Consider the following 27,207-nt stretch of genomic DNA (forward strand, 5'->3'; position numbering starts at 1 on the left):
TCAAAATTCCAGCCTGCAATTCATATTTGCAATGACAGTGTGGTATGATGGAATGGGTGAAGTGGGTGAAGGTTGAGTTCAGTACTTCAATCAAGGAAACTGCTTTGTCGTGTATGGTGGTGAACTTTGGATGGTTATTATGTTTGAAATTATCCAGTCAGGTAGCAATTGTTTATACTAGTAAATCTGTTCTTTGTTCTCTTAATAAATAGCTTCCAAAAGTAAGGGTCCATAAATAGTACAGAATACATTAAACGATTTAACTATGCTTATTTAACATTATCTCGTAGATAATATTACCTTAAATTCCTATGTATAAGTCCAACGATTAAACAGCTTTTCCAACAAGCATTTGCTTCACTGAACACATCAGCCAAACTGGCAACTCTATGTTGGAATCTCAAACATAGATATGACAGTTTGCAATGTGTTAACAAAATGCACCTATTTTCTGGTTACATAGTCCAACCTTAAAATAATGCCCTCATTATGCTTCACTCCAATACTTATAAATATTACAGAAAAAAAAAACATGCTGTTGAAGCTTTTCATCGTGTACTTGAGGATAGTTTTGCAAGGCTACCAATCATCAGCACTGATCAGCACAAGATGAAAAGTTTTGATAGCATGTCTCTGTTTTCTGGCAATGATAATGTTCTGTACTACAAAGTGATTACTTAGATTATTTTAAATTAACACTGAGAAACAAGGCTGCAGAAAATTTTTTGCAGATTGTTAACAATTTGGATAGTAATTCATACAATCACATTGCAGGTGTAAGAAACATTACTGTGCCTCCTAATCCTGCTACCTTGAAAATCTATTCAATTATAGTAGTTTCATTTCCCTACCCTGTATGTCCCTATAGCCCTTAGATGACAGAAGTTATAATATTTTGTAATGGATGGACTGCATTCACATGAAATGTTAAATGATTCAATGAAATACTAAAACGTTTCTTCATCACTTCATCAATACTAACATAACTAGGCTATAGTAACGATGACCATACTATTAACCTAGCAACTGCTAAAATGGTGAATAGAGAGCTGAAATTTAAGATAAATGATTTGACACTGAGGCCATTTGTGGGATGTTACACAATGAGTGAAAATGCCACTTCCAGAAGGACATCAGTAGATCTTAATGCTGACAGAACAGAACTATTCTATTCAATTCTATACAAATATGTTCAAAAAATTGAATTTCATCAAATGTACTTAAAATAAATTATTTAAAAACCCTAACCACCACAACTGATTTGATCTTATTTCATATTGTACCTTCACATCCTCGGAGTTAGTAAACTTTCTCAGCAGCGCTGTTCGAATTAACTCCCATCGACTACTCACGTTCTTGCTTCCATCCTGTAAAGAGAAAACAACTGAATTTTTAGATGTAGTTTATGCTCATAAGCTCTACAGCAAAATCTACACAACATAAAAATTATAATTCAACAAAGTGACATTACTCCAGACTTCCTTACAAAATACAAAGATTGTTTTATACAATAATCAATTATAAATTAAAAAGATTGAGCAAATGCCATAAACATGGCGTTATATCCAACAGCATTATTGTTGCTACATCACCCAGAACCAACATCCTTGATCAAAAATTGAATCAAATCAGCCATCCAAATAGCACAACTACAAAGCTGGGAATTCTGCAGCAACTCAGCTCCCGACTCCCCATGCCTGTTCACTATCAACAAGCCAAAAGTCGGGGATTTGGCGGATACACTCTACTGTCGACATAAATGTAGCTTCTACGCCACTCAAGGAACACTAAGATAAAGTAGCTTGCTTGATCAGCTGCTGACCAAAGCCACCAGCTTCAAAATTTACTCCATCCACCACTGATACAGTGGCAGTAGTTTGCATCATCCACAAGATTTGCTGCACAGCTCACCATGGTTCCTTCCAAACCTGTAATCTCTTTCACTAACAAGGCAAAGGACACCTCTTGCTTGGAACACAATCACCTGCAACTTCTTCTCCAAGCGACACACCATTGTTACTTGGAACTATGGCAACATCTAAGGTTTTAGAGTAGATTTGTATCTCAGATTGTGGATGTTGTAGTTGTTGGCTTGCCGAGCTGGTTCGTTGTTTCGCAGACATTTTGTTACCATGCTGGGTAACGTGATCAGTGCAGCCTCCGTTGAAGCGCTGTTGTGTTTTCCTGCCTGGTATTTAAACTCTGGAGTCCGTTGATCTGGATTACCTCACTTCTGGTTCTCCTTCGCAGTGAAGTGTATATGGGGTCAAGCTCTATGTGTGTGTTGATGGATTTCTTTGTGGATTACCACGCTTCTAGGAATTCCCATACTTGTCTCTGCTTTGCTTGTCCCATAATCTTGGTGTTGTCCCAGTTGAATTGGTGGTTCTCTTTGTCCATGTGGATAGAGATGAGTGAGTATTGGGCATGTCTTTTTGTAATGACAATCAACTGGCTACAAAAGACACGCCCAATGCTCACTCATCTCCATCCAAATGGACAAGGAGAACCACCAATTCGACTGGGACAACACCAAGGTCCTGGGACAAGCAAGGGAATTCCTAGAAGTGTGGTGCGCCACAAAGAAATCCATCAACAAACACAGAGCTCGACCCCATATACACTTCACTGCGAAGGAGAACTGGAAATGAGGTAATCCAGCTCAACGGACTCCAGAGTTTAAATACCAGGCAGGAAAACACAACAGTGCTTCAACGGAGGCTGCACTGATGACATTACCCAGCATGGTAATGAAACGTCTGTGAAACAACAAACCAGCTCGGCAAAACAACCAATTACAACATGGCAACATCCTTCAGGTGAAACAACAGGAATACACGAACAAGACTATGAAGGCAACTCCAGCAGGCAGACAGTAATAGTTCAGCAAAGTGTTTCACCACTGCCTTTGAAGGAGCAACAAGGGATGGGCAACTAATGTTGTCCTGGCCAGTGACATCCAGTGAGATTAAGAAAAGTTTCAAATACAAAGCTGTCATTAATTGACAAATTCCAGCTAAATTATCAATCATGCAGGACCATTATCACCACTAACAAGCTCATTATTCAAGCCAGCATAACATATAAATCACCATTTTCATATTCCAACATCAAGAACGCAAATGCCAGACACAAGATTCCACTAAGCAAGAGAGACAGTGTACTTCAGGGGCAAAGTCTGGTGTAGAAACCGTGGGAATGGCATCCCACAGGTAAGAGGTATAGTTGTCATGAGGTCAGGTCCAGGTGTTGTATAAAGTTCGGACAGGTGTGACAGTCCTGAACAAGCACATGGCCTGTACAAAAGCTTCCAACGAGCAAACAGTGTAAGAGCAAAGCATGCCCAACTCCACAGCTTTTCCGCTTGTTCCAGAACTGGTGAGTCCTCCCTCTTCCGTCAAGTGTCGACGATACCTCGAAATCTGAGACAGGCACAGCATATGCTGCTGCCTCAGCGCCTGAACAGGAGAATGAATTTCTTCCAAGATGCTCCTAGTGCAAGGGGCGAGCTACTGGGCATTACAAATCACCCGTATCAGAGTCAGAGTTGGAGGAGCCTGAGCTGGTGTCATGACACCCCAGGAGCAGCTACAAAAAAAAAAATGAGCCAGCCTATGTCCTCTGGCTCAGGAAACAACGGATGTGGTGACTGTCATGCGGTTAGCCAGATTCCCCCCCACAGAATATGGCACCCCTGACTGGGGTTGTTAATCTAATCCAATCAGGGAGCCCTGGCTATCACAAAAGAACAGGAGAGTCAGAGATTCTGTTCACTCAGACCTGGCTCTGAGGGAGCTAGATCAGCGTCAAAGACTCTCCACGTGTAAGTAGAGGGTGACTTGGTGACAGAATACCAGTTTCTGTGGAGTTGTTTCAGTTCTCTCCTCTTCCCTTCTTTTTTCTCCCCTCTCCTATTTGTATGCTGAAACTTACCAAACAAATATACTGAACATCATAACTGATAAATGAAGAGTACTCAGCACTAACAGTAATATTTACAGAAAATACAAATTTTACTATGTGCACCCAAAGTATTAAAAAATACACTTCTGCACCAACAATCAACATAAAGCAGACCTTTAAAATGCAGTCTCTTATTTCTTAGATGGTTGCTCATTCCATGGAGTCTTGTGATTAATCACTCCCTGAGAATTCAAGATAGCTTTGTCTACTGCCCAAGATTTAGCTCCAAATTTCCTTTGAATATATCCCAGAGGGAATGTTAAAAACTGTATCTCTCAATGAGTTTATCTCATCAGTGATTAAACATGCCAGCACAAAAGGAGGCCATTAGGCCAATGTGTCTGTGCCGGCTTTCAAGGAGCTTGCTAATTAGCCCCATATCCCTGCTCTTTCCTCGTAACCAGCTAATTATTTTCCTTCAGGTATTCATTCAGTTCCCTTTCGAAAGTTATTTTAATTTTGAATTTGTTTCCACCACCCTATTCAAGAGTATATTGCAAACCACCGTAAGCTCAGAGAAGAAATTCTAATTTGACTTCTGGTTCTTCTATTATTTACCTTAAATATTTTTCTCCTGTTTCCAATCATTCTCTCATTGGAAACTGTTTCTTAATATGTACGCTATCAAAACCTTTCCATGATTTTGAATTATATTATACTTTCCCTCAGCCTCTTTTGTCCGAAAGCCAACACCATCTTCTCTCCATGTAGCTGAAGTTCTATTCCTACTTGTGTCAACATCACAGCTGGTATCATTCTGCACCATTAATGTTGCCATTCTAGAAAATCTCCTTTACATTCTCTCCACTTGTAGCACCATCTCTACATCAATTACACACACCCTAAAATGTGATTCCCCAGGACTGGTTACAATATTTGGATCTTAAACATGTGACAAGTAAGTAAGAATCCTCATGAAGAATTTATGACAGACAAAAAGCTTAATTTGTTTCATGCCAATATTAGAACAACCAAAGCTGTCATGCAGCAGGAATACAGATCTATTAGGTGGAGATATTTCATAAAAGTATTTACATTCTATTTGAACCACCAGTGACACATTTAATGCATAACAGTAATATGTAATTTATATATTATGCATTTAAGAAAAATGTAGAACAGTGTAGTCTGTACTGTCAAATCACAAGCAATAGAAATTAATGAGTCGGTTAGGCATTCTTTCTGTCTGTCCCAAAAACATAAATAAAGCTTTAATTACTGTCCTGATCAAGATCAAGTCCTATACACTTTACTTACACTGATCTTCAAGTGAGACTAGGTCAGATTGGGATGTCTGGTCAGCATGGATGAGTTGACCCCAAATGGTCTGTTTCCATGCTGTATGACTCTCCGATTCAATGACTAAGTGTCAAATGGATGGCTTATCTTGGCCACAGTGCAGGCCAAATAACACATGTGCAGTTATTCCTGTTGCCGTCTGGTCAGCATCAGTAGTTACTGTGCTCAGGCAGCTGAAGGTTTGGACATTATACAGATACAGCGAGACAACATAATGGAATGATTTGGAAAGAAAGACGAGAATTTTAAAGTTGAACCATTGCCTAGCTTGGACCCAATGTACACCATATAAATACTCTGTATAAAACAGCAGGTCAAAGGCTTGGAATTCTGAGCAAGCAACTTATTACTTGACTCCCCAAAGCCTATCCATCATCTGCAAGGCAGAAGTCAGCAGTGTAATAGAATACTCTCCACTTGCAGTGCAGGTCTAACTACTTGTCACTATCCAAAACAAAGGCCAATCAAAATCCACATGATTTTGAATACCATTGACTAGATTGATCCTCGGATTGATAAAGGATTAGTATTCAGGTCTCCCCTTAACATTCCTTGACAACCAACTCAGTTTCTCCAATTAAAGTGCTACAGAAACTCAGCAAGTCTCAGTATGCAGCAACTTAGCTTCTCCAATCTCTCCACAAAATTGAACCTTCTCATTCCAGAATCATCTGGTAAAACTCGTCTATACTTTCATCCGTGGCCTGACACCCTCTGAGCGTGGTGTTCAGAATTATACATAATACTCCAGCTAAGGACTAACCAATGATTCACAGAAGTCCAGCATGAGTTTTATGTTTCTGCTTTCCATGTTCTCATTAACAAACACAAATATCCTTGTGCTTTCTTAACTGCTTTATCAAGTTGCTAGGTATCTTCAACGATTTATGTATATGTAACCACAAGGCCCTCTACTCTTTTACAACTTCAAACTGGCAATGCTTAAACTATCAGAGATAATAGGAACTGCAGATGCTGGAGGATCCAAAATAGCAAGGTGTAGTCCTGGATGAGCACAGCAGGCCAAGCAGCATCATAGGAGCAGGAAGGTTGACGTTTCAGGCCCAGACCCTTCATCAGAAAATCAGGTCAAGGGTCTAGGCCCAAAATGTCAGCCTTCCTGCTCGGCCTGCTGTGTTCATCCAGCTCGACACCTTATCTCTAATGCTGAGACTATACTACCTCTCTAGGTCAGTCCTTCTAAAGCACAGCACCGCACTTTAAATTCCATCTACAATCTGTCTGTTAAATGGTATTAGTCTGACTATACTAGTCTGCAAATAATACACGACTAAATTATAACAGATTTTCTGCAAATTCTGAATTCTTTTATTTCCATTTTATTTTTCTCAAAACTTTGAAATATAAGGGGCCAAATGCAAACTGAATAATATTTAGAGACATTACCTAGTGACCCAGCCTCTACAGTGCTTTATGGTAAAGAATTTCACAGGTTTACTACCCTTCAGAGAAGAAATTCCTCAACTCTGACTTCAACAAGTGGCCTGTAACTCCTGAGTTTATGATCTCTGGTCCGAGACTCCGAAGAGAAAATAACCGATCAGCAAACACCTTGTCAGGTCTCTCTAGAATCTTGTGTATCAACAAAGTTACCTTTCATTCTTGTAAACTTCAGTGAACATAGGTCTAACTACTCCACCATCTTCATGCAAGAAATTCCCTGCATACCAATCCTGAGAAAGATTAAGGGGACCTTAACTGTTGACAATATTCCAGGTGTGTTTAGCTAGTATACTTTATAAGTCTTTATAAGCGTATGGGTCTGGGTAGGATGTTCCAAGGGTCGGTGTGGACTTGTTGGGCCAAAGGGCCTGTTTCCACACTGTAGGGTTTGTATGATTCTATGAAAACCATGAGCTCTTAAATATTAAATAATGTTATGTGTGGTACCTTATCGAATGCCTTCTGAAAATGTAATTATATTATATTTACTGTTTCCCCTTTATCCTGTTTGTTCAATCCTCAAAACAAAACTGAGGCATTATTTCCCCTTCGTAGAGCCATGTTGATTTTGCTTGTCAACATTTCATATTTTGTAAATGCTGCATTTTGTTTGACAATTTTCATCATCTTGCACTAAAATCACCAGACACAGCCCTCTGCCAAGATATACTCCAACTGACTGTGGTGAAATTAGAGAACACCTTACCAATGTCTGCAGTTGAAGGATCAATCTTGTTTGCAAAATGACATTACAAATGGTTGTGGCAGCATGGGTGGCAAACCAATTACTCAAATGATAATTAGATCCAGGATTTTGTTACAATTTCAACTAAATGCTTGCAAAGCTCCCATGTTAAATTTATCTACAAATTTTGCAGGTTCAGAACTAGCAAGACATGATTATACATTTTACACATTCAATCTTGTAACCTAACTATCTCAAGGAACTGCAAGCTGCAGAGAAATGAAGAGATAAGAACATCAATCCAATGGGGAAGGGTTGGCAATGTGGAAATATAACTTGACTAATAATCTAGAACCTCAGGTTAATGTTCTGGGCACACAGATTTGAATCTCACCATACAAAATGGTGAAATTTTAATTCAATCAAAATCTGGAATAAAAAGTTAACCTAATGGTGGCCATGTAATCACTGTTAATTGTCATAAAAATCTTTCTAGTTCACCATGCCCTTTCAGGAATAAAACCTGCTATTCTTACCTGGTTTGGCCTACATGCAACTCTGAGCAATTTGGTTGCCTCTTTATTGCCCTCTAAATAATTAGGGTTAGGCAATAAATGCTTGCCTAGCAAACAACTGGCCCAGAAAAAAAGTATTGTTTGAGTATATAACATCCAAGGAAAGTGCATATCAATGATTAATTACATAAAGGCATCCTTTACCTCATTTTCAACCGGAAAAAGATTTTGAACAGAGCAGGGCATTCTCACATGCTTGTCATCCCAGACATCATTAAAATATGTGGGATAGGGTCGAGGGACTTCACCACTTTTCAAAAGGTCTGTCTACAATACAAGCACAAAAGGTAACTGTAACAATTATATATTTATAGTTGGTTTTATTATAATGCATGTTCCATCAACGCAAAATGGCTGTAACGCTAACGATGAATAGGGGAGCACTAAAGCCTGAACTTGTGTTGGCTAAACCACAATTCCCTCAGTATGCAGAGGATCAGGCGTTAACATCACTTGATTGCTTCACAGGCTTTGTCATGAATACTTACAATGTTAGCACAGAGACAGTCTCCGCAATGGTGATCATTTCGCGGGCTTTGTTTTGAAGTGCTGTCTATGAGAGGTACAGCACAACTTCCTCCCCATAGTAGATTCGTCAACTTTAGGTACATTTAAGTCGTCATTGGACAAGCATATGGACGTACATGGAATAGTGTAGGTTAGATGGGCTTGAGATCGGTATGACAGGTCGGCACAACATCAAGGGCCGCAGGGCCTGTACCGTGCTGTAATGTTCTATGTTCTAAGTTATCCTGACATTTTTTCCAAGGTAAAATGTTAAATTTACTTCTTTCGTTATTGTTACGAAGGAAACATTTATTCAAATTGTGCTATCATTTGTTATAGACTTTTGGGTAATTTTTGAGTGACGTTGAGTGTTTTTTTTGGTGGTCTGCCTCTCACCCCATTTTTTGCATAGGTTTCCTTACTTCAGAATAAAAGGTTTTCCACATCAAATAGCTCTATACGTCAAAAGAAAGTGCCTTTGTTCGACATCCCTAAAACACTAAGAGAAAGGAACCTATGAAGTTAATTGAAAAATTGGCTTAAAAAACATTTCTTGCTGCAGTTTCTAGTTTATTAGATGTTGTAATTATTTGGTATAAAGTCTTTTGAAACATTTTACTAAATCTGTAAATGGTAGCACGAAAATCAACAATTATTTGACAACGAATTGGTTCAGTTGGATGACATTATTTGTTTTGTATGTAAGTTTGCTCGCTGAGCCGGAAGGTTCACTTTCAAACATTTCGTCACCATTCTAGGTAACATCATCAGTGAGCCTCCAGTGAAGCGCTGTTGTTATGTCCCGCTTTCTATTTGTGTGTTTAGGTTTCCTTGGGTTGGTGATGTCATTTCTTCCATTCACTCCACCCAAGAACTACTGAACACCAAATACACCAAGATAGAAGAGGATGAAATAATGGTCTCCTTTGACGTAACAGACCTGTTCACATCCATCAACATCAACCTGGCCAAAGAAACACTGGCTACACTTTTAGAAGAACCAAAGACACATACACCAGACACCACCAACCTCATCAGCAAGGACATCATCATCAAGCTAGTGGACCTATGCCTTACCACCCACTTCACTTTCAATAACAAAACCTACAGACAAACCAACGGAACACCCATGGGATCTCCGATATCAGGGTTCTTAGCAGAGGCAGTAATGCAGAGACTCGAACAAACCGCTCTGCTAATTATCCAACCCAAACTTTGGGTCCGCTACGTGGGTGACACCTTTGTCATCACTAAACAAAACAAATTACAGGAAACCTTCAAGACCATCAATAATACCCTTACTGGCATAACATTCACAAAAGAGGAGGAAAACAACAAACTGCCATTCCTAGATGTCACAGTAGAGCAAACAGTCAATGGGGAACTTCAAATCAGGATCGACAGGAAATCAACACATACGGGCCAAATACTGAACTACAGAAGCAACCATCCCAACACCAATAAACAAAACTGCATTAGAACATTTCAACGAGCCACCACACACTGCAGCACAGAGGAACTAAAAAGAGCAGAAGAAAATCACCTATACAGCGTATTCAAAAAGAACCGGTACCCAATAAACACAGTCCGCCGAGTTCTCAGCAACAAACTCAAACAAACAGACAAAACGGGCCCAGAAACCATAACCACTCTCCCCTACAAAGGCATCTCAGAAATGACTGCCAGACTACTCAGACCTCTTGGCATCATGGTAGCCCACAAACCCACCAACACACTAAAACAGCAGCAAATGAACTTAAAAGACCCTATACAGACAACAAGCAAAACGAACGTCATTTACAAAATACCTTGCAAGAACTGTGACAAACACTACGTTGGACAAACAGGCAGAAAACTAGCCACCAGGATACATGAACATCATCTAGCCACAAAAAGACATGACCCACTATCACTCGTATCCTTACATACAGATGAGGAAGGACGCCACTTTGATTGGGAGAACACATCCATCCTAGGACAAGCCAAACAGAGACACGTATGAGAATTCCTAGACGCATGGCATTCCAACCAGAACTCCAATTGATTTGGAGCCCATCTACCACCTGCTGAGAAAAAGAACCGGAAATGACATCACCAACACCAGAAATGACATCAACACAGGAAATGGCGTCGCCAACCCAAGGAAACCGAAACACACAAATAGAAAGCAGGACATAACAACAGCGCTTCACCGGAGGCTCACTGATGATGTTACCTAGAAAGGTGACAAAACGTGTGAAAACGAACCTTCCCGCTCAGCGAGCAAACTTACATCCAGAACCTCAACCTGAGCTACAAATCTTCTCAAAACTCATTATTTGTCTTGTAAAGCAATTTAGGTCTAAGGTGACTTGAGATTGGCATACTCTGGCTAGGGACTGGGTCTTAAAGCACAGAACTCAGTAATAAGTCCATATTTGTAAGGCACATTTCAACTATTACTCAGTTGGATAAATTACTGCGCAGCCAAGTTTTCCTAATAAATAACTGTGCTCAATGCGTATATTGCTTGGAAAGAAAAAAAATTATTTCAACATACTCGGATAGTCACTGAGTGATTGCTAGATGGTCTTAAAGGTGGCAACGCACTGCTGCATTCTGGTGTTCGATGCATCTCAACGATTGGAGTTCCAAGCCATGTGATATCCGCAGGGTATTTCCCAACATAAGGTCTTTTTCCTTCCACTGCAGAATGTTCTCTTCTAAAAGTTAAATATTTTTTAGCACAATAACGCAATCTGCATTGGAAGTCAAACAACTAATCTGCAGATCACACTGTGTGACATTTCATTAGTTTTAGAGGATAAAATATCAAATAATTCAACATTTAATGCCTGAATAGTTTACTCTTTTCAAACACCGATTAACTGCATTGAGTCAAGAAACATAATCCTCCAGGTGAGTTTCATCTGATTTCAACCAATGTTCTGGTTTGTCTTAGAATCAAAAGTTTTACAACAAAAAAAACTTTATTCATCTGAGATATTCGGTGAAATAAGTACATTTGGTATATCCAGAATCTATTCCTTGATTGGTTCAACAGAATGTTCAAGTCCTAGCCTCCACGCCTGCATACTCGGCCTTATGATCACAGTCTGCAATTACACACAACCCATCGTCAGTCTCCAATAACAGGTATTCCCCCTTCTAGCCAGATCATTATCCACTCCTTTGTCTGTCCACTGCTTTTCTCTCTCCTTGGGCTCTATCCCCACATATCGTTTGCTCTTTACACCCCCCGCCCCCAACTTAATCCTCTGCATAAAAATCCACATTTTCCTAAATACCATCAGTTCTGAGGAAGGGTCACCAGATCTGAAACATTAACTCTGATTTCTTTCTAGATGTTGCCAGACCTCCTGAGTTTATCCAGCAATTTCTGTTTTCGTTTTCAATTTACAGCACCCGCAGTTCTTTCAGTTTCTGTTCAAATCATAGGTTTGGGAGAAAGCATTTAGTCTGAATAGTAATTTAATACCACACAATTATAATTTACACTTTCAAATGAACTTCAGCTGAAAATAAATATTTTGATATTGTAATCTCGTTACAAAATCAGAATAGCTCCAGTAGAGAAGACAGATATTTAGTCCACTCTGTCAACTTGACTTTTCTTAAAAATCTGAAATGTTGCTTTATTTTTAAAACCAATTTTAACCCACTTTGTATTATGCCACTTTTGACTCATTTGAAGGCATAGATTACTGGTTTAAATTCTAATTGATTCAGAATAGATCCTGGCTGTATCGGATTTACTTGCTCTAACTGAGATATTCAGTGAAAAGTTTCTGTAATCTCTCTCATTTATCTTCTAAATGCTGCAATCAATAGGAAACAGTACGAAAAAGACCCAACTACTATCACATGTAATATGAATAGAATGTATATATTAGGAATTCAAAAATCAATCTATTCATGCTATGATCAACTCAAGACACCCATGCTTGTAAATGCTGCAGCCAACATTGTATGACTTTGCTACTCATGCTCTATTATGCTACCATAGAAATGTTGCTTACAAAGACCGAAGGAGATTCTAGCTACTCCAAAACATAATTAAAAATAGTAAAATCTTCAATTAAATGGCACAAAGGTTGGGGTGGGGAAAGAGGATATGTATGTTTTGTGTCCAACATGCAGTGGTCTTCCAATGGCAGAGACAGAGACAGTCAACAGCAACCACCGAAAGAATGCGACAACACAATTAGCAAGCTCTACCTTTTAAATTTTTTAAAATTTACTCACAGGATCAGAGCATCACTGGCCAGACCAGTATTTATTGCCCATCCCTAATTGCCAATAGGGCAGTTAAGTGTCAACCTCAGTGCTGTGGGTCAGGAGCCACAAGTGGGCAAGGCCAGTTAAGGGACATTAGTGAACCTGATGGTCTTTTTTTCTGAAAACCAACAATGGATTCACGGTCATCACCAGACTCCTAATTCCAGACATCTGTTGAATTAAAATTCCAACATTTGCCATGGCAGGTTTTGAACCTGTTCCACAGAACATTACCAGGTCTCTGATTAACAGTCTAAAAGTCTAGGCCATCACCACCACTTACATGGAAATGACGGGATACACATTTTTTCTTTAATCCTCTACTTTCTTCAAGTACACATAACATTGACTGGAAATGAAGTCAGTACAAGCTTGCCCAAGTTGCAAGCTAAGAAGCTGCTGATATCCATTTCTAACTTTCACACACAAACATTGTCACTTCAGAAATAAGGACCAATTGTGCAATATTTTAAAGGTCAAGTGATTATACAATACATGCAACACAGTAAGTGATTTGGTGATTTTGGAAAAAGAAACACTCAGACATTCACTTACAGACTTGTCCATTTTTGACGGCACCAGATGAACAGCCCAGAAGCAGTTGATTGCTCCTGATTCCTCTCCCTTCCACTGCTGGACATACACATTACTGCAGCACTTCTGCAGATGTAGTACTTTACTATCTGTCAATTACACAACATGCTCAGATCAAATGCAATTACATCCCTAGGGGCAAAAGTAGACTGTACAGAAAACCTTACGATACCCAAAAAATATTAACAAGCTAATTTTAAAACTATTAATAACAGTACACATGTGCTGCTACCCTTCGCTGACAATGCAAATTATCCTGCCTGACAAAAGCTTTGCAAACAAAAGGCGGCACTTACGGTATTAAATGAGCTTGACCTGAATGCTAAAAGTAAAACAGTTTCCTAATATGTCAAAGAAGCCATCTGATGAAAGGATTAAAACGATATTTAACCCTTGAACGATTAATTCTAAAATTAAGGTTAAACATAACACAAGTTGACTATGCAGCTCAGTTGTCATAACTACCCAGCTTGTTTGATGTGTCAGGCTCGTCTTTTCTCCATATGTGTGAAATATCAATACAGGGCCAGTATGACATTGACAGCTAAGCAAAGTTAATGGGGAGTCAGCATTAACGTGCCCATTCAATTTAGGATAATAACTTATGAAAATATAGTAAGCATTTAATTTAAAATATTTTAGTTTGTTTGTGTACAATACTCAAGTTGGGTTTTAATTTTTTTATTGTATTTTGAATTTTAAAAGCATGGATTGCTCGGGGTCAATTTAAACTGAGATTTACAACTTTAGTTTGGGAATAAATGAAATCCAGAAATTAGAAAGCTAGCTTCCAGCATTTTTCAGGTCAGCTTCATACTCCTTACACATGAAGTTAACTTCAACTCAGCTACAATTCTGTAGACACTATCAAGTCTTCCGGAATATATCCAATTTGCCATATTTTATATGAGTCTAGACAATGAGCCCTGGCAGACTATTAAATAGTAGACGTGGTAAAAGTGGTATTATTGTAAATTTTTCAACTTGATTTTGTTCATTCATAAGATGTCCACATTATTGGAATGCCCAGCACTTTTGCCCAATCCTAAGTGACCTTGAGAAAGTGCTGGTGAACTACCTTACTGAAATGCTGTAGTCCTGGATAAGCATATGGATGATGATGGGAGCGTGTAGGGGGTGGGGCTTAGATTAGTTCACAGGTCGGCGCAACATCGAGGGCCGAAGGGCCTGTTCTGCGCTGCAGTGTTATATGTTCTATATGGTGTGATACATATTAATATTGTTATAATAACTCATCAAGGAAGTGAAGGAACAAAACTACGCCACAAATTGCCTTAAGCTGCTAAATATGGTATTCTGCTCATCTTTAATATCCCTGCCTCTGGACTGGGAAGCCTTGGTTCAAGCCTCACCTGGGATTTGTAATAACATCTTTGAACAGGTTGGTTAAAAAAATGGGATAAATTAAAGAGAAATTCACAGAAGTAAAAAGCAAAATATCCTATAATTTAGAATTTAAGATTCTATGGTATGTTAATATGGAATAATATTTGAACCAAAATGCATCAATTAAACCAAAATTTGGAGGCTTTATGAAGTAATTATAAAATAGACCTAACGCAATGACCACAGCTCTTGTTCAGTGTTCTGTCAGATATTGAAAGTATCATATGCTAGCTGCAGACAAACTGCTTCCAAATGAAACAGATCATACTTTTGTTTTTGTTGCTAATTAGGCTGGCCAAAGGCCAGTCATTTGAAACTTTATCAATCAAACTCTATCCCTTTGAAAGGAGAAGGGAAATATTAATTCACTTAGTAACTCAATCTATGCCTGAACATAAAAACTTCACATTTATCATTTGAATTTTCAAGCAAAAATAGTTTCAAATGACTGGCCTCTGGCCAGCCTAATTAGCAACAAAAATAAGGTGTGGTCTGTGTGAAAGCATCTCATGTGAAAGCAGTTTGCCCGCAGCTTGTAGATGATGCTTTCAGGTCGAAGAGTCGCTAATTTTTAAATGAAAGGTATATTATAGCATATAGTATGTTGTAAGGGTTTTCCTCCATTTGTGCTCCAACAGATCAAGACAAACATGAATGATCCTACAGCAGCCCAACACCACCGTTTTTAGTGGGTATATTGGTGTTAACATGATTTGTCTGCCTGATGTTATTTATTAATTATGTAAATAGCACCTTTGTAATTAAGACTATAATTAAGGCCAATCAGCCCACTGAGGCTGCTTCGCATTCAATGAGATCACGGCTGATTTTTCCTGCCTTTATGCCATTTCCTTGATTCTCTTGCTGATTAAAAAACTGTGCATGTCAGCCTTGAATATTCTTAACGAACCAGCCTGTAGTACTGGCAATTTAGCTTTATTTGCTGATTGGTAGGAACAAATGTTAAGGAAACCTAAACAGATAAATAGAAAGTCGGGCATAACACCAGCGCTTCGTCGGAGGCTCACTGACGATGTTACCTAGAATGGTGACGAAACGTGTGAAAACTAACCTTCCAGCTCAGCGAGCAAACTCACATCCAGAACCTCAACCTGAGCTACAAATCTTCTGAAAACTCGCTAACAAATGTTAAGCACTGTACAAAAAATCATATGAATCTAAGTGAAAACTATAATATCCATAACATTTCATGACTTGTCTGTGAGCTTCAAATTAAAATTAATCTAATAACCCACTGTAGATCTTGGTAGTTGTTTGTCAGGCCTTGCTGTGCCATTTCAGTCAGTTACTGCATTTGCCCAGAAAAACAAATGACAGCTCTTCAAAAATATACGCTGATCAAAATGCACCCAGCTGAACAAAACAGCAGAACATGCACATTAATGTGCTCCTGTAATTTCCATCTATGCAAACAGTGCCACAACAGTTCCAGCAGTGCATATTTTCAGACCGCACCCTGTTATGCATAATAACGTAACAAACCAGTCTGTGAAACAAAACTGAACACTGCCATGTTACTTTCACTTTCATTTCCAACTCCTTAAGGAGAGAGAAAAACAGATCAAATCCACATATGTAGAAAATCCCTAACCAATATGATGATTTTATAGTTGCTACGCGTTCACATCTCTACACAATGCAACATTTTTAAAGTTCTAAGCTGGAAAAGGTTACACTTTGCAGGTTTTTAAGCTTAACTGGAAAGTACTTATTCTGCAATATACCATTTTTCCTTGTGCAACGTTTCATTCAACTTTGTTCACAATATCTGATACAACTGAAACAGCAAAATATAACATAACTCAAAAAATTCTTTCATATATGGCACAATTCCTTACAAGAAGGCACTCTTCTAAACTGATTTAAATAAAGTGATGGCACTGTGCAAGGAAGGAATCTTATTTTTGTACTTTCCACACAGTATTATATTGGCAGTTTGTATTGGTAGGATCTAATCATAACTATCTTGACAACCTAGCAAATTCAATAAAACTACAACACGCATTGCACCAACAAAACTAATATTCCAGCTTTGCACTATTTTCTACAAACCTTCATGATCAAAACACATAACAGGCACAGAATAGTAGAAGAGCATTAATTCTGCATGAACACTTGCTCGATTGTTCAGCTAAATTCAGTTAATTGACAGGACTTTTCATTCAGCTACACCACAGGAACAGGCCTTTGCACAGTCACTAACACGTTTCAGTCAGTTTAGTAAATCACTCCACACACAGAGGAACCACCCACTGTCCGCTTCCTGTTTCCAAAGCAAACCCAATCAACCAGAGATCAGTTCATGAATTTTAGAGTACCAACTCCTGTTGTTTCACTGTTAACCTTTGAACTATCATAATCTTCCATATTTTCAACACAATTGTTAAATTATTATTAACACAAATTTAAATGAGGGAAACACAAATGCAACATGTGGAATGCTAGTTACAAAACATTGTTTTGGGCATTTGCGAGAAAAGCTCTACTTTATAGTTTTATAAAATCGTTAAAAGTGATAAAAGGTGTGCCACATACCTATATACTTTGGAATTTGGATTTCAAAGTATAGCCCATGCCCGGAATGGGTTCTGTTCCTAAATCTATTTGCAGGTCGATTTATATGCATGTCATGCTAACCAGTCTATAATTTCACTTTCTCTTTAACTCACTCTTGAAATACATTTGCCATCTGCCAATCCATGGGAACTATCCAGTGTCTATAGAGACTTGAGAGATGACGACCAATGCACCTGTTATTTCTCAGGCTACTTCCTCAAGTACTTGGATGTAGGTCACTGGCCCTCAAGGATCGGCAGGTCCGTAATCTCATCGATTTCTCCAACATAATTTCCTTCAGTTCCTCTCACTCATCCAGACCCAGTGTTCTGCAACGTTTTTGGGACATTATTTGCATCCTCCTTTGTGAAGACAGGACCAAAATATTGTCTGCCATCTCTATGCTCCTCATTTTAACGTGCACGGTTTCTGACTGTAAGGGTCCTTCATTTGTTTTCATATGCGTTTAGAAGTTTATACATCCAAACCATACTTTCATATTCCATTTTACCACTTTTAATCAATACCTTTGCCCTCCTTTGTTGAAATCTAAATTTCGCCCAATCCTCAGGTCTGCTGTTTTTGGCCAATTTGTATGTCCCTTCCGTGAATCTAACAATCTCCCTTGTTCACCATGCGCAAATTTTAGTAGCAGCATCAGCTGGAATCATACCAAAAACTGTAAACTAAACACTATGTGCTAAAACAAGTAAATCTTTGAAAAGTCTCTCATTTATTCTAAGATATTTAATGCATTTCTTGTAATCACACAAACTAGGAATATTTTAGAGGAATTAAAATGAATATACATACCAGTTAGTGTCCACTAAGCCAAAGAGATCTGAAAGGTCACAGACTTGATTCACTATCTGAACCAAATTAGCTGACCTCTACACGCATAGGAGGCTGTGACCCCTCCTTCTAAGTCGTTGTTCTTATTGAACTCGGTTGCGAGAAGTTCTTCTTCTCAGAGTTTTGAATCTTTGGAATTTTCAGCTCCAGACAGCTATAGATGCTCATTCTCTTGAATATACTCATGACAGAGATAGGTTTGCAGGACAATACAATGTTTTCTCCATCTGCTTACTGACCACCCTCCTGTCTGGATTCATCAAAAAGAATGACTCCAGCAAAGATCCATGAGCTGGAATGCTGATTTACTGACAAAAAGGTTGAAAATGTGCAAAAATGCAGACAGCATTTATAAAACAGAAAAAGACTGTCTGCAATTAATAATTAAGCAACAACAAAAACATTGCCTTCAGCAGAGCTGACCTGTATGTTAAAAACATGATTAACACTGAATCTATCCCTCTTCTTGACAAGAATTACCACACCCTTGATTTCTATTCATGCTCACCCTCTAACTTTCTGGCCCTTTCTTTCTGTTCCAAGAGCATGTGCAAAAGCAATACTTTTCAGGCTGGAGTAATAATTTTCCTGATAAGTAGTACTGATCTACATCTTGGTATGCAGCAGACAATTTCAAAGATTTTAGTGTCAGAAATGTGATTCACTCTTCACTGCACTCTAAGTTGGATAATAAATGCTGGCCTTATTCTATGAATGAATTTTAAAAAACTAGGAAGAATTGTGAACCGTGAGAAGGATAATGCAGAACATACACCACCACCACCACAACAACAATGACGCCAATGACAACGACAACAATGACTACGACAACAATGTTGCTGGAAAAGCTCAGCAGGTCTGGCAGCATCTGTGGAGCAGCGAACAGAGTTAACATTTCAGGTCCAGTGACACTTCCTGCAGAACACAGTTGGTTCCATATGGTACAGCAAGGTTAGATCACGCGGAATACAAGGAGAGCTAGCTATTTGAATACAGAATTGGCTCAAAGTTAGAAGACAGAGGGTGGTGGTAGAGGGTTCCTTTTCAGACTGGAGGCCGACAACCAGTGGTGCGCCACAAGGATTGGTGCTAGGTCCACTGCATTTTGTCATTTATATAAATGATTTGGATGAGAACATAGGAAGCATGGACAGCAAAGAAGGCTACCTCAGAGTACAACAGAACCTTGATACCATGGGTCAATGGGCCAATGAGTAGCAGATGGTATTTATTTTTGATAAATGTGAGGTGCTGCTTTTTAGAAAGGCAAATCAGGGTAGGACTTATACACTTAATGGGAAGGTCCTGTGGGGTTTTGCTGAACAAACAGACCTTGGAGTGCAGGTTCACAGTTTCTTGACAGTGAAGTTTGGGGTCATTTTCCCTGGGGCGGAGGCTAGCCGTTGGCCTTAAAAAGTTTTATAAAATCATGAGGTGCATGGATAGGGTAAATAAACAAGGCCTTTTCCCCAGAGTGGGTGAGTCCAAAACTAGAGGTCTTAGGTTTAAGGTGAGAGGGGAAAGATTTAAAAGGGACCCGAGGGGCAACTTTTTCACACATTGGATGGTGCATGTATGGAATGAGCTGCCTGAGGAAGTGATGGAGGCTGGTACGATTACAACATTTAAAAGGTATCTGGATGGGTGTATGAATGAGAAGGGTTTAAGAGAGAAAGACCAAATGCTGGCAAATGGGACTAAATTTATTTAGCACATCTGGTCAGCACAGATGAGTTTTGCCGAAAACGTCTGTTTCCGTGCTGTATATTTCTACAACTCCAAAAGTTGATAGGACGAGCAGATAAGTGGCAGATGGGTTTCAATGGAGAAAATGTGAGGTGATAGATTTTGGGAGGAAGAACATTGAAAGAAACTGTAAAATGGGCGGGGTTACAGAAAAAGAGGGACTTTGTTGTGTACGGGCACAAATCTTTCAAAGGAGGATAGGTAGATTTAGCAGTACATAAAACATAGTATCTACAGCTTTACTAATAGGGCAATAGAGTACAAGAACAAGGAGGTGATGTTAACTTGTATAAGATGCTTGTTCAACCTCAGCTGGAATACCATGTACAGTTCTGGGCACCATATTGTAGGATGGATGTGAATGCATTTGACAGAATGCGAAAGTGGCTTACAAAAATAATTTCATGGAAGAACTACTTCAGTTCTGAGGACACATTGAAGTAGTTGGGGCTATTCTCCTTGAAAAGAAGTCGACAAAGAGGAGATGCAATAGTCATAGAGTTGTACAGCACAGAAACAGACCCTTCAGTCTAACCTGTCCATGCTGAGCAGATATCCTAAATTAATCTAGTCCCATTTGCCAGCATTCGGCCTATATTGCTGTAAACCCTTCCTATTCATATACCTATCCAGAAGCCGTTTGAATGCTACAATTGTAACAGCCTCCACTTCCTCCTGCAGCTCATTCCATACATGCACAATCCTCTGCATGGAAAAGGTGCCCCCTGAAGTCCCTTTTAAATCTTTCTCCTCTCACCTTAAACCTATGTACGCCCTCTTGTTTTGGACTTCCCCACCCCCCACAACCTCGGCTATTCACCCTATCCATGCTCCTCATGGTTTTATAAATTTCTACAAGGTCACCCCTCAGCCTCCAGCACCCTGGGGAAAACAGACCCAGCCTATTCAGCTTCTCTCTTTCACTCAAACCCTCCAACCCTGGCAATATCCCTGTAAGTCTTTTCTGAACCCTTTCAAGTTTCACAGCATCATTCCTATAGTAGGAAGCTCACAACTGCATACCATATTCTATTTAACATTTCTTTTAAAGGAAAACAGCTATGACAGGGTAGCACTCACTCAGTACTGCACTAACATGTTAGCCGATATTCTCTGCTCAAGTGGGGCACATTTGGAGAGAATGACACCAGGTTACACTTTGATCAATCCAACAACACTTTAAGATATCAGGTATGAATCAGTTGTAAGCAAAAAGTTTACAAAACCATGAGCAGACTGGATAGAGTAGACAGGAAGAAACTGTTCTCTCTCATAAAAGGAACAAGAACAAGATGGCATAGATTTAAAGATATCAGCAAAAGGAAAGAAGAATAAAGTCAGGGAAAATTTTTAACTCAGCAAGTAGTTAGGGTATGGAATGAACTGCCTGGAAGCATCACGGAGACGGGTTCAATTGTGACGTTCAAGAGTGCATATATGCAAGGCTGCAGAGAAAAAGGAGATTACCACCACAAAAAGGTGCTGATTTAACCAGCTAGTACAGACAAAGGCCTCCTTACAAAGTTTAACACTTCTGTTATTCTGTGCCATTTGCTCCTTCCTAATTTTGTCTACAAAACTTATCAATGTTCCACCTCTATCTCAGTTCGAGTCACTTGTGACCTGAAATGCTAACTTCATCCCTCCAAATAGATACTACCAGACCTGCCATGTTTCTCCAGCACAGCAATATTTTCTGTAATAAAAATGATGTTTTAAGCTAACTTTCTTCTGCAGTTAACTACACCTTTACCAACAGACGCTGAAAAACAGAACCAGAAGTGATGCCAACCACCGCAGCAAACTGAGGCATATAATAACAAGCAGGACAGAACTCCAACGCTTCACTGGAGGTGCACTGACAATGTTACCCAGCAGAGTCACAAAATGTCTGCAATCAAACACACTGGCTCACTGAGCCCTTCTACAACCTCAATTTGCATTTATGTTGCAATGTCGATGTACATAAACATTATAAGGTGCTTCATGAAAGTTTAAAAGAAACAGAAACCAAGCTTTTAAGAGAATTTGCTAAAAGCTTGCTTGACTCAACACAGGCTATTGTTTGGTGTCATTAATAGATCCAGTGTTGGAAAAGGAAGATTTTTTTCCAGGATGAATGGTTTCAGATTCAATATCTTAGAATCATTTCACCGTATTGTATTTCTGTACAAGGTTTGCTGACTTTCGCTTCTGTTTTGAATTCAAAGATGGTTAGTAGACCGACAAGCATGGCAAATTTCCAAAATTCCTGGTACTCGTATTATTCCTAGGTGAATTTGATACCAGGCTATCGGTAATAATAAATAACAGCCTTAAATCCAACAGAAAATAAAGAAACTCGACCAAAACCTGAGTTCATTCAACTGAATATACTATTCAAATGGGATTCAGGAAGGAAAACATAAGTTGCTGGAAAAACTCAGCAGGTCTGGCAGCATCTGTGAAGGAAAAAAAAATCAGAGTTAATGTTTCGGATCCGGTGACCGTTTCTCAGAACCGGTAATACAATACCAGAATTGGTATTGTGCAATAAGACAGGATTAACCAATAATCACATAGTAAAACGTGGCTCAGTGGTTAGCACTGCAGCCTCACAGCACCAGGGGACCTGAGTTCAATTCCAGCCTCAAGCGACTGTCTGTGTGGATTTCCTCCAGGTGCTCTGGTTTCTTCCCACAGTCCAAAGATGTGTCGGTTAGGTGGATCAGCCACGCTAAATTGCCCATAGTGTTCAGGGATGTGTGGGTAACATGGAATGGGTCTGGGTGGTTCAAGGAGCAGTGTGGACTTGATGGGCCAAACGGCCTGTTTCCACACTGTAGGGAATCTAATCTAATCAATGTTTTGGGCGGCACGGTGGCTCAGTGATTAGCAGTGCAGCCTCACAGCGCCAGGGACCCGGGTTCAATTCCTGCCTCGGGCGACTGTCTGTGTGGAGTTTGCACATTCTCCAAGTGTCTGCGTGGGTTTCCTCCGGGTGGTCCGGTTTCCTCCCAGAGTCCAAAGATGTGCAGGTTAGTTGGATTGGCCATGCTAAATTGCCCGTAGTGTTCAGGGGTGTGTGGGTTATAGGGGGATGGGTCTGGGTGGGATGCTTCAAGAGGCGGTGTGGACTTGTCGGGCCAAAAGGGCCTGTTTCCACACTGTAGGGAATCTAATCTGAAAAAGGTGGCCCTGGGTTAGATCAATCGTAACAAACATTCAGCTTGAACAAGAGTGGAATAGGTCTGAGAACATTTTTTAAAAAGGTAAACAGAAGAAATTATAAAAATGTCAAATCAGAGTTTATTAAAGTGATTTGGCAGATTAGATTAAAAGATAGGTCAATAAAGTGGCAGACATTTGAGAATATTTCAGAACAGACAAAATACACACATTGTAACAAGCAAGAAACATTCTAAGGAATAGATCCTCTATCCGTGGTTAACTGGAAACATTCAAAACAGCATCAACTTAAAGAAAAGAATTTCAATTTTACAAAGATCAGTAGCATGTAAGAAGATTGGCCAGTATATGAAAAACTGCAAAGAATTACCAAAAATGATTAAAAAGAGAAAAATTACAGCTATATTCTCACTCTCTTCCCATGCCCCTTGATGCCTTTAGTGTCTAGAAATCTATTTCTTTCTTAAATATAACTCAGCGACCTGGCCTCCTCTGCATTACGTTGCAGTGAATCTCTCAGATTTCACCACCAACTGAATAAAGATATTTCCCTTCATCTTAGTCCAAAATGGTCCAGCTTGCATCCTGAGACTTTGATTCCTCGTTCTAGACATCCCACTCCATCAAGTGGAGCATTATTCCTGCATCCAGTCCAACTAGGTGTGCAAGAATTTTATATATTTCAATGAGATCTTCTCTCATACTTCTATACCCCAGGATTACAGGCACAACTGATCCAAACTCTCCTCAGACAACAAACGTGCCATCCCAGGAATCAGTCTTGTGAATCTTCACTGCACTCCTTCTACAGTAAGAATATCTTTTCATGGGCGAGACCAAATAGCACACAATACTCCAGGTGTGGTCTCACCAAGGTGCTGCACGGATACATCAAGACATTCTTTGCAATGACAGCTAAAATATCATTTGCCTCCCCAACTGCTTGTAACACCTACATGCTTGCTTCAGTGACCGGTGTAGAAAGACATACGGGTCCCTCTGTATATCAGCATTTCCCAACTTATCACCTTTTAAATAACATTCTGTTCTTCTTTTTTCTTACTGAAGTGGATAGCTTCACACTTACCTACATAATGCTGCATCTGCAATGCCCACTTAGTCAATTTGTCCAAATTTCCTTCAAGCATTTTTAGTTCCTGTTCACCACATTTAGTTTATTCTAGTTTTGTGGCATCAACAAATTTGGGAATATTACATTTAATTCCTTCATCTACATTGTGGATATTCATTATAAATAAAAAAAATAATAGCTGGGGCTTAAGTACTGATATCTGTGGGTACCCTATTAGCCAGTGCTCTTAAAAATAGACCCATTTATTTCACTAAAATAAAAAATTGCAGATGCTCTAAATCAGATACAATAACAGAAATTACTGGAAAAGCTCAGCAGGTCTGGCAACAGAAATCAGAGTTAAAGTTTTGGGTTGAGTGACCCTTCAAGTGACCCTACTGGACTCAAAACGGTAACTCTGATTTCTCTCCACAGATGCTGCCAGACCCATTTATTTGAACTCTGCTGGCCAGATGCTCGTTATTTTAGGAGAGACAGGAAATGCTCGTGGGGAACCTGTGGAATCCCCTTAGAGTCATACAGCGTGGAAACAGACACTTCGGTCCAATTTGTCCATGCTGACCATGTTCCCAAACTAAACTAGTCTTAGCTGCCTGCATCAGGCTCATTTCCCTCCAAAGCCTTCTTATTCATGTGGTTATCCAAATGTCTTTTAAATGCTGTAACTGTATCTGTATCCACCACTTCCTCTCAGTTCGTTCCACACGCTAGACACTTTGTTTAAAAAAAAGTTGCCCCTCAGGGTCCTTTTTATATCTTTCTCCTCTCACCTTAAAAATATGCCCCCTAGTTTTAAACTCCCCCCACCTCAGTGAAAAGACCTTTACTAAGCACCCTGTGTATGCCTCTCATGATTTTACGAACCTCTATAAGGTCATACCTCAACATCCTAACCTCCAGTGAAAAGAGTCCCAGCATATTTTCCCCAACTCAAACCCTCCATTCCCGGCAAGATCCTGGTAAATCCTGCATCTTTTGGCTGCAACTTCTAGTACTGGACACCCTGATCAATGGGAACATTGTCCCTGCATTTACCCTGGTGTTAGGGCTGCCTATGACTAAGCAACACAAAATGGCCAATAGCTGACCATGGCTAAAAGGAGTTAGCGACCTTTGGAAAATATCTGCTTAATGTAGTCTTCACAAATACTAGCATTGTAGACTCGAGGTTACTGGACTGAGATAGTATATACAGTTGCAGTTGTTTACACATAAAACACTGGTTAAAAACTGTTATAAAACCGAGGTTGATTATTCCACCTCTCCCCCCCAACTGATGACTAAAACAGAAACACCCAGAGGAGCGTCTCACCGTATAATCTGCTAAAACAACCCCAATGTCTCATAACAGAGTAGATAAATAAAAGTAAACCCCTGACATACTCTTTATAATCAACAAATAACTATTTCTCTAAAATTTGAATAAATTAACTAAACTATGAACAAACTGAATAAACCCCCTTCTAATTACTAACTATTCCCGAATACAAGATTTTAATGGTATGCTGTTCCAATAAATATAAGTCCCACAAATGAAACTTTAAAAATTAGACTTCAGTATCTTGAAATTACAGCCGGATCTTCCAGAACATTCTGCGTCTTCTCCAATGTATTCTTCTATCAGGAACGCATTCTAAGTGAATCCTTCCGTCAGGAACACATTCTCTGTCATGTTATTTTGTCAGGAACATTAACTAATTTTGCCATAGGTAATTTAGATGGAGCTTACTCTAAAGTTTAGAGAATTCTGAGGGAGCCAGTGAGTCTTTTAGAGCAAGGAGGCATTCTCTTGGCAGATGACAGATGGCTCTCCCCTGATTTTCCATATGTCCTAATCGTTTATACTCTTGATGACATATTAATTTCTTATGACAGGATTGGTCCTATATTGTCAGAACCATCAGATTTAAATTTAATTGGTTTTTGGTGCCTAAGGGCCTGGTTTAAATAATTGGCTTAATTCAAAAGCCGGTTGTCTTGATTAAAAAAATGCTGCTTTGCCTGCTAGCTGTATAGCCTTTCGATACAAATATTTCAATTCAGGTGCTCCGTGCACCTGCACACCCTATACACCCCTTGCGAAGCACAGAAAAAGCACATCATCTTTTAAAGGGGCCCTGCATTGCTTTCCCCACAGCATTTTATAATCAACAAAATTCTACAAACACCAAATTCTAATGACCTGCCTTCCAATCCACAAGTACTCTCCATAATTTCGTAACAAAACGTTTCACACTAATTAGTGTTCTTCAATTACACCATCATTCTGTTACAATACCAAGAGTTGGCTTTAATTAAAATTCTTCACATTATTGTAGATATGGATTTTTAAGTACTTTTAGATCCACCTGTATACAAAGAAAAAAAATCACTGAAAGCACTAAAGGAAAGATTCAAACCAGCCAGGCAGTAAAAGCAGCCCCCATATCATTACAGGGAGACAAAAAAGTCTGGTTTCATCACAAAACCATGTAGACCGTGGGTGGACCACAAGCCTGTGCATCTCTTTATCATTCAGTGATCCAGAGATTACAAAGGGATAACTCATCACTGCTGAACAATTGCAAGCACATTGTGTGTGTGCGCGCCCGTGTATATATGTATGTGCGCGCGTGTGTGTCGATATGCACTCTAGGCTTGAAACGTATAAGTTAAGACATTCTGAAATTCTGTATGCTTTAATCGCTTTGGAGAAATGAAGCTGTACTGAAAATAAAGCTGCAATAAAGGTTACCTGAAACCATCTTGAGCCTCAGACTCTCATTGGAAAAAAAGAGCTCTAATACCTGTCTTGTCCTGTTGGATTTTATAGGTTTCCATGAAATCTCCCTCATTCTCATTAACTTTAGTGACTAATGTCCAAAACAATCCAATCTCTCTTCTTATGTCAGTCTTACTATCGCAAGAGTCAGTTTGGTAAGTCATTGTGCACTCCTTCCATTGACAGAACATGCTTCTCAGAAAAGGAAACAAAACTGCTCTGAGTATTCCAGCTATAG

At 39.3% G+C, this 27,207-nt stretch overlaps 1 protein-coding gene across 3 annotated transcripts in view; it reads right to left on the reverse strand.

The window, feature by feature from the left end:
* The window catches only part of parga (poly (ADP-ribose) glycohydrolase a), a 196,416-nt gene that overhangs the window by 152,749 nt on the left and 16,460 nt on the right, over positions 1 to 27,207 (reverse strand). For all 3 annotated transcript variants that reach the window (XM_059640270.1, XM_048563467.2, XM_048563466.2), the window contains 3 exons: positions 11,033 to 11,195; positions 8,131 to 8,253; positions 1,284 to 1,367 (listed from right to left, as the gene is read on the reverse strand). In XM_059640270.1, the coding sequence (XP_059496253.1) occupies positions 1,284 to 1,367; positions 8,131 to 8,253; positions 11,033 to 11,195 (370 nt within the window). The remainder of the gene's footprint in view (positions 1 to 1,283; positions 1,368 to 8,130; positions 8,254 to 11,032; positions 11,196 to 27,207) is intronic.

Source organism: Stegostoma tigrinum, chromosome 37 (genome assembly GCF_030684315.1).
Source record: "Stegostoma tigrinum isolate sSteTig4 chromosome 37, sSteTig4.hap1, whole genome shotgun sequence".
Taxonomy (NCBI): Eukaryota; Metazoa; Chordata; class Chondrichthyes; order Orectolobiformes; family Stegostomatidae; genus Stegostoma; species Stegostoma tigrinum.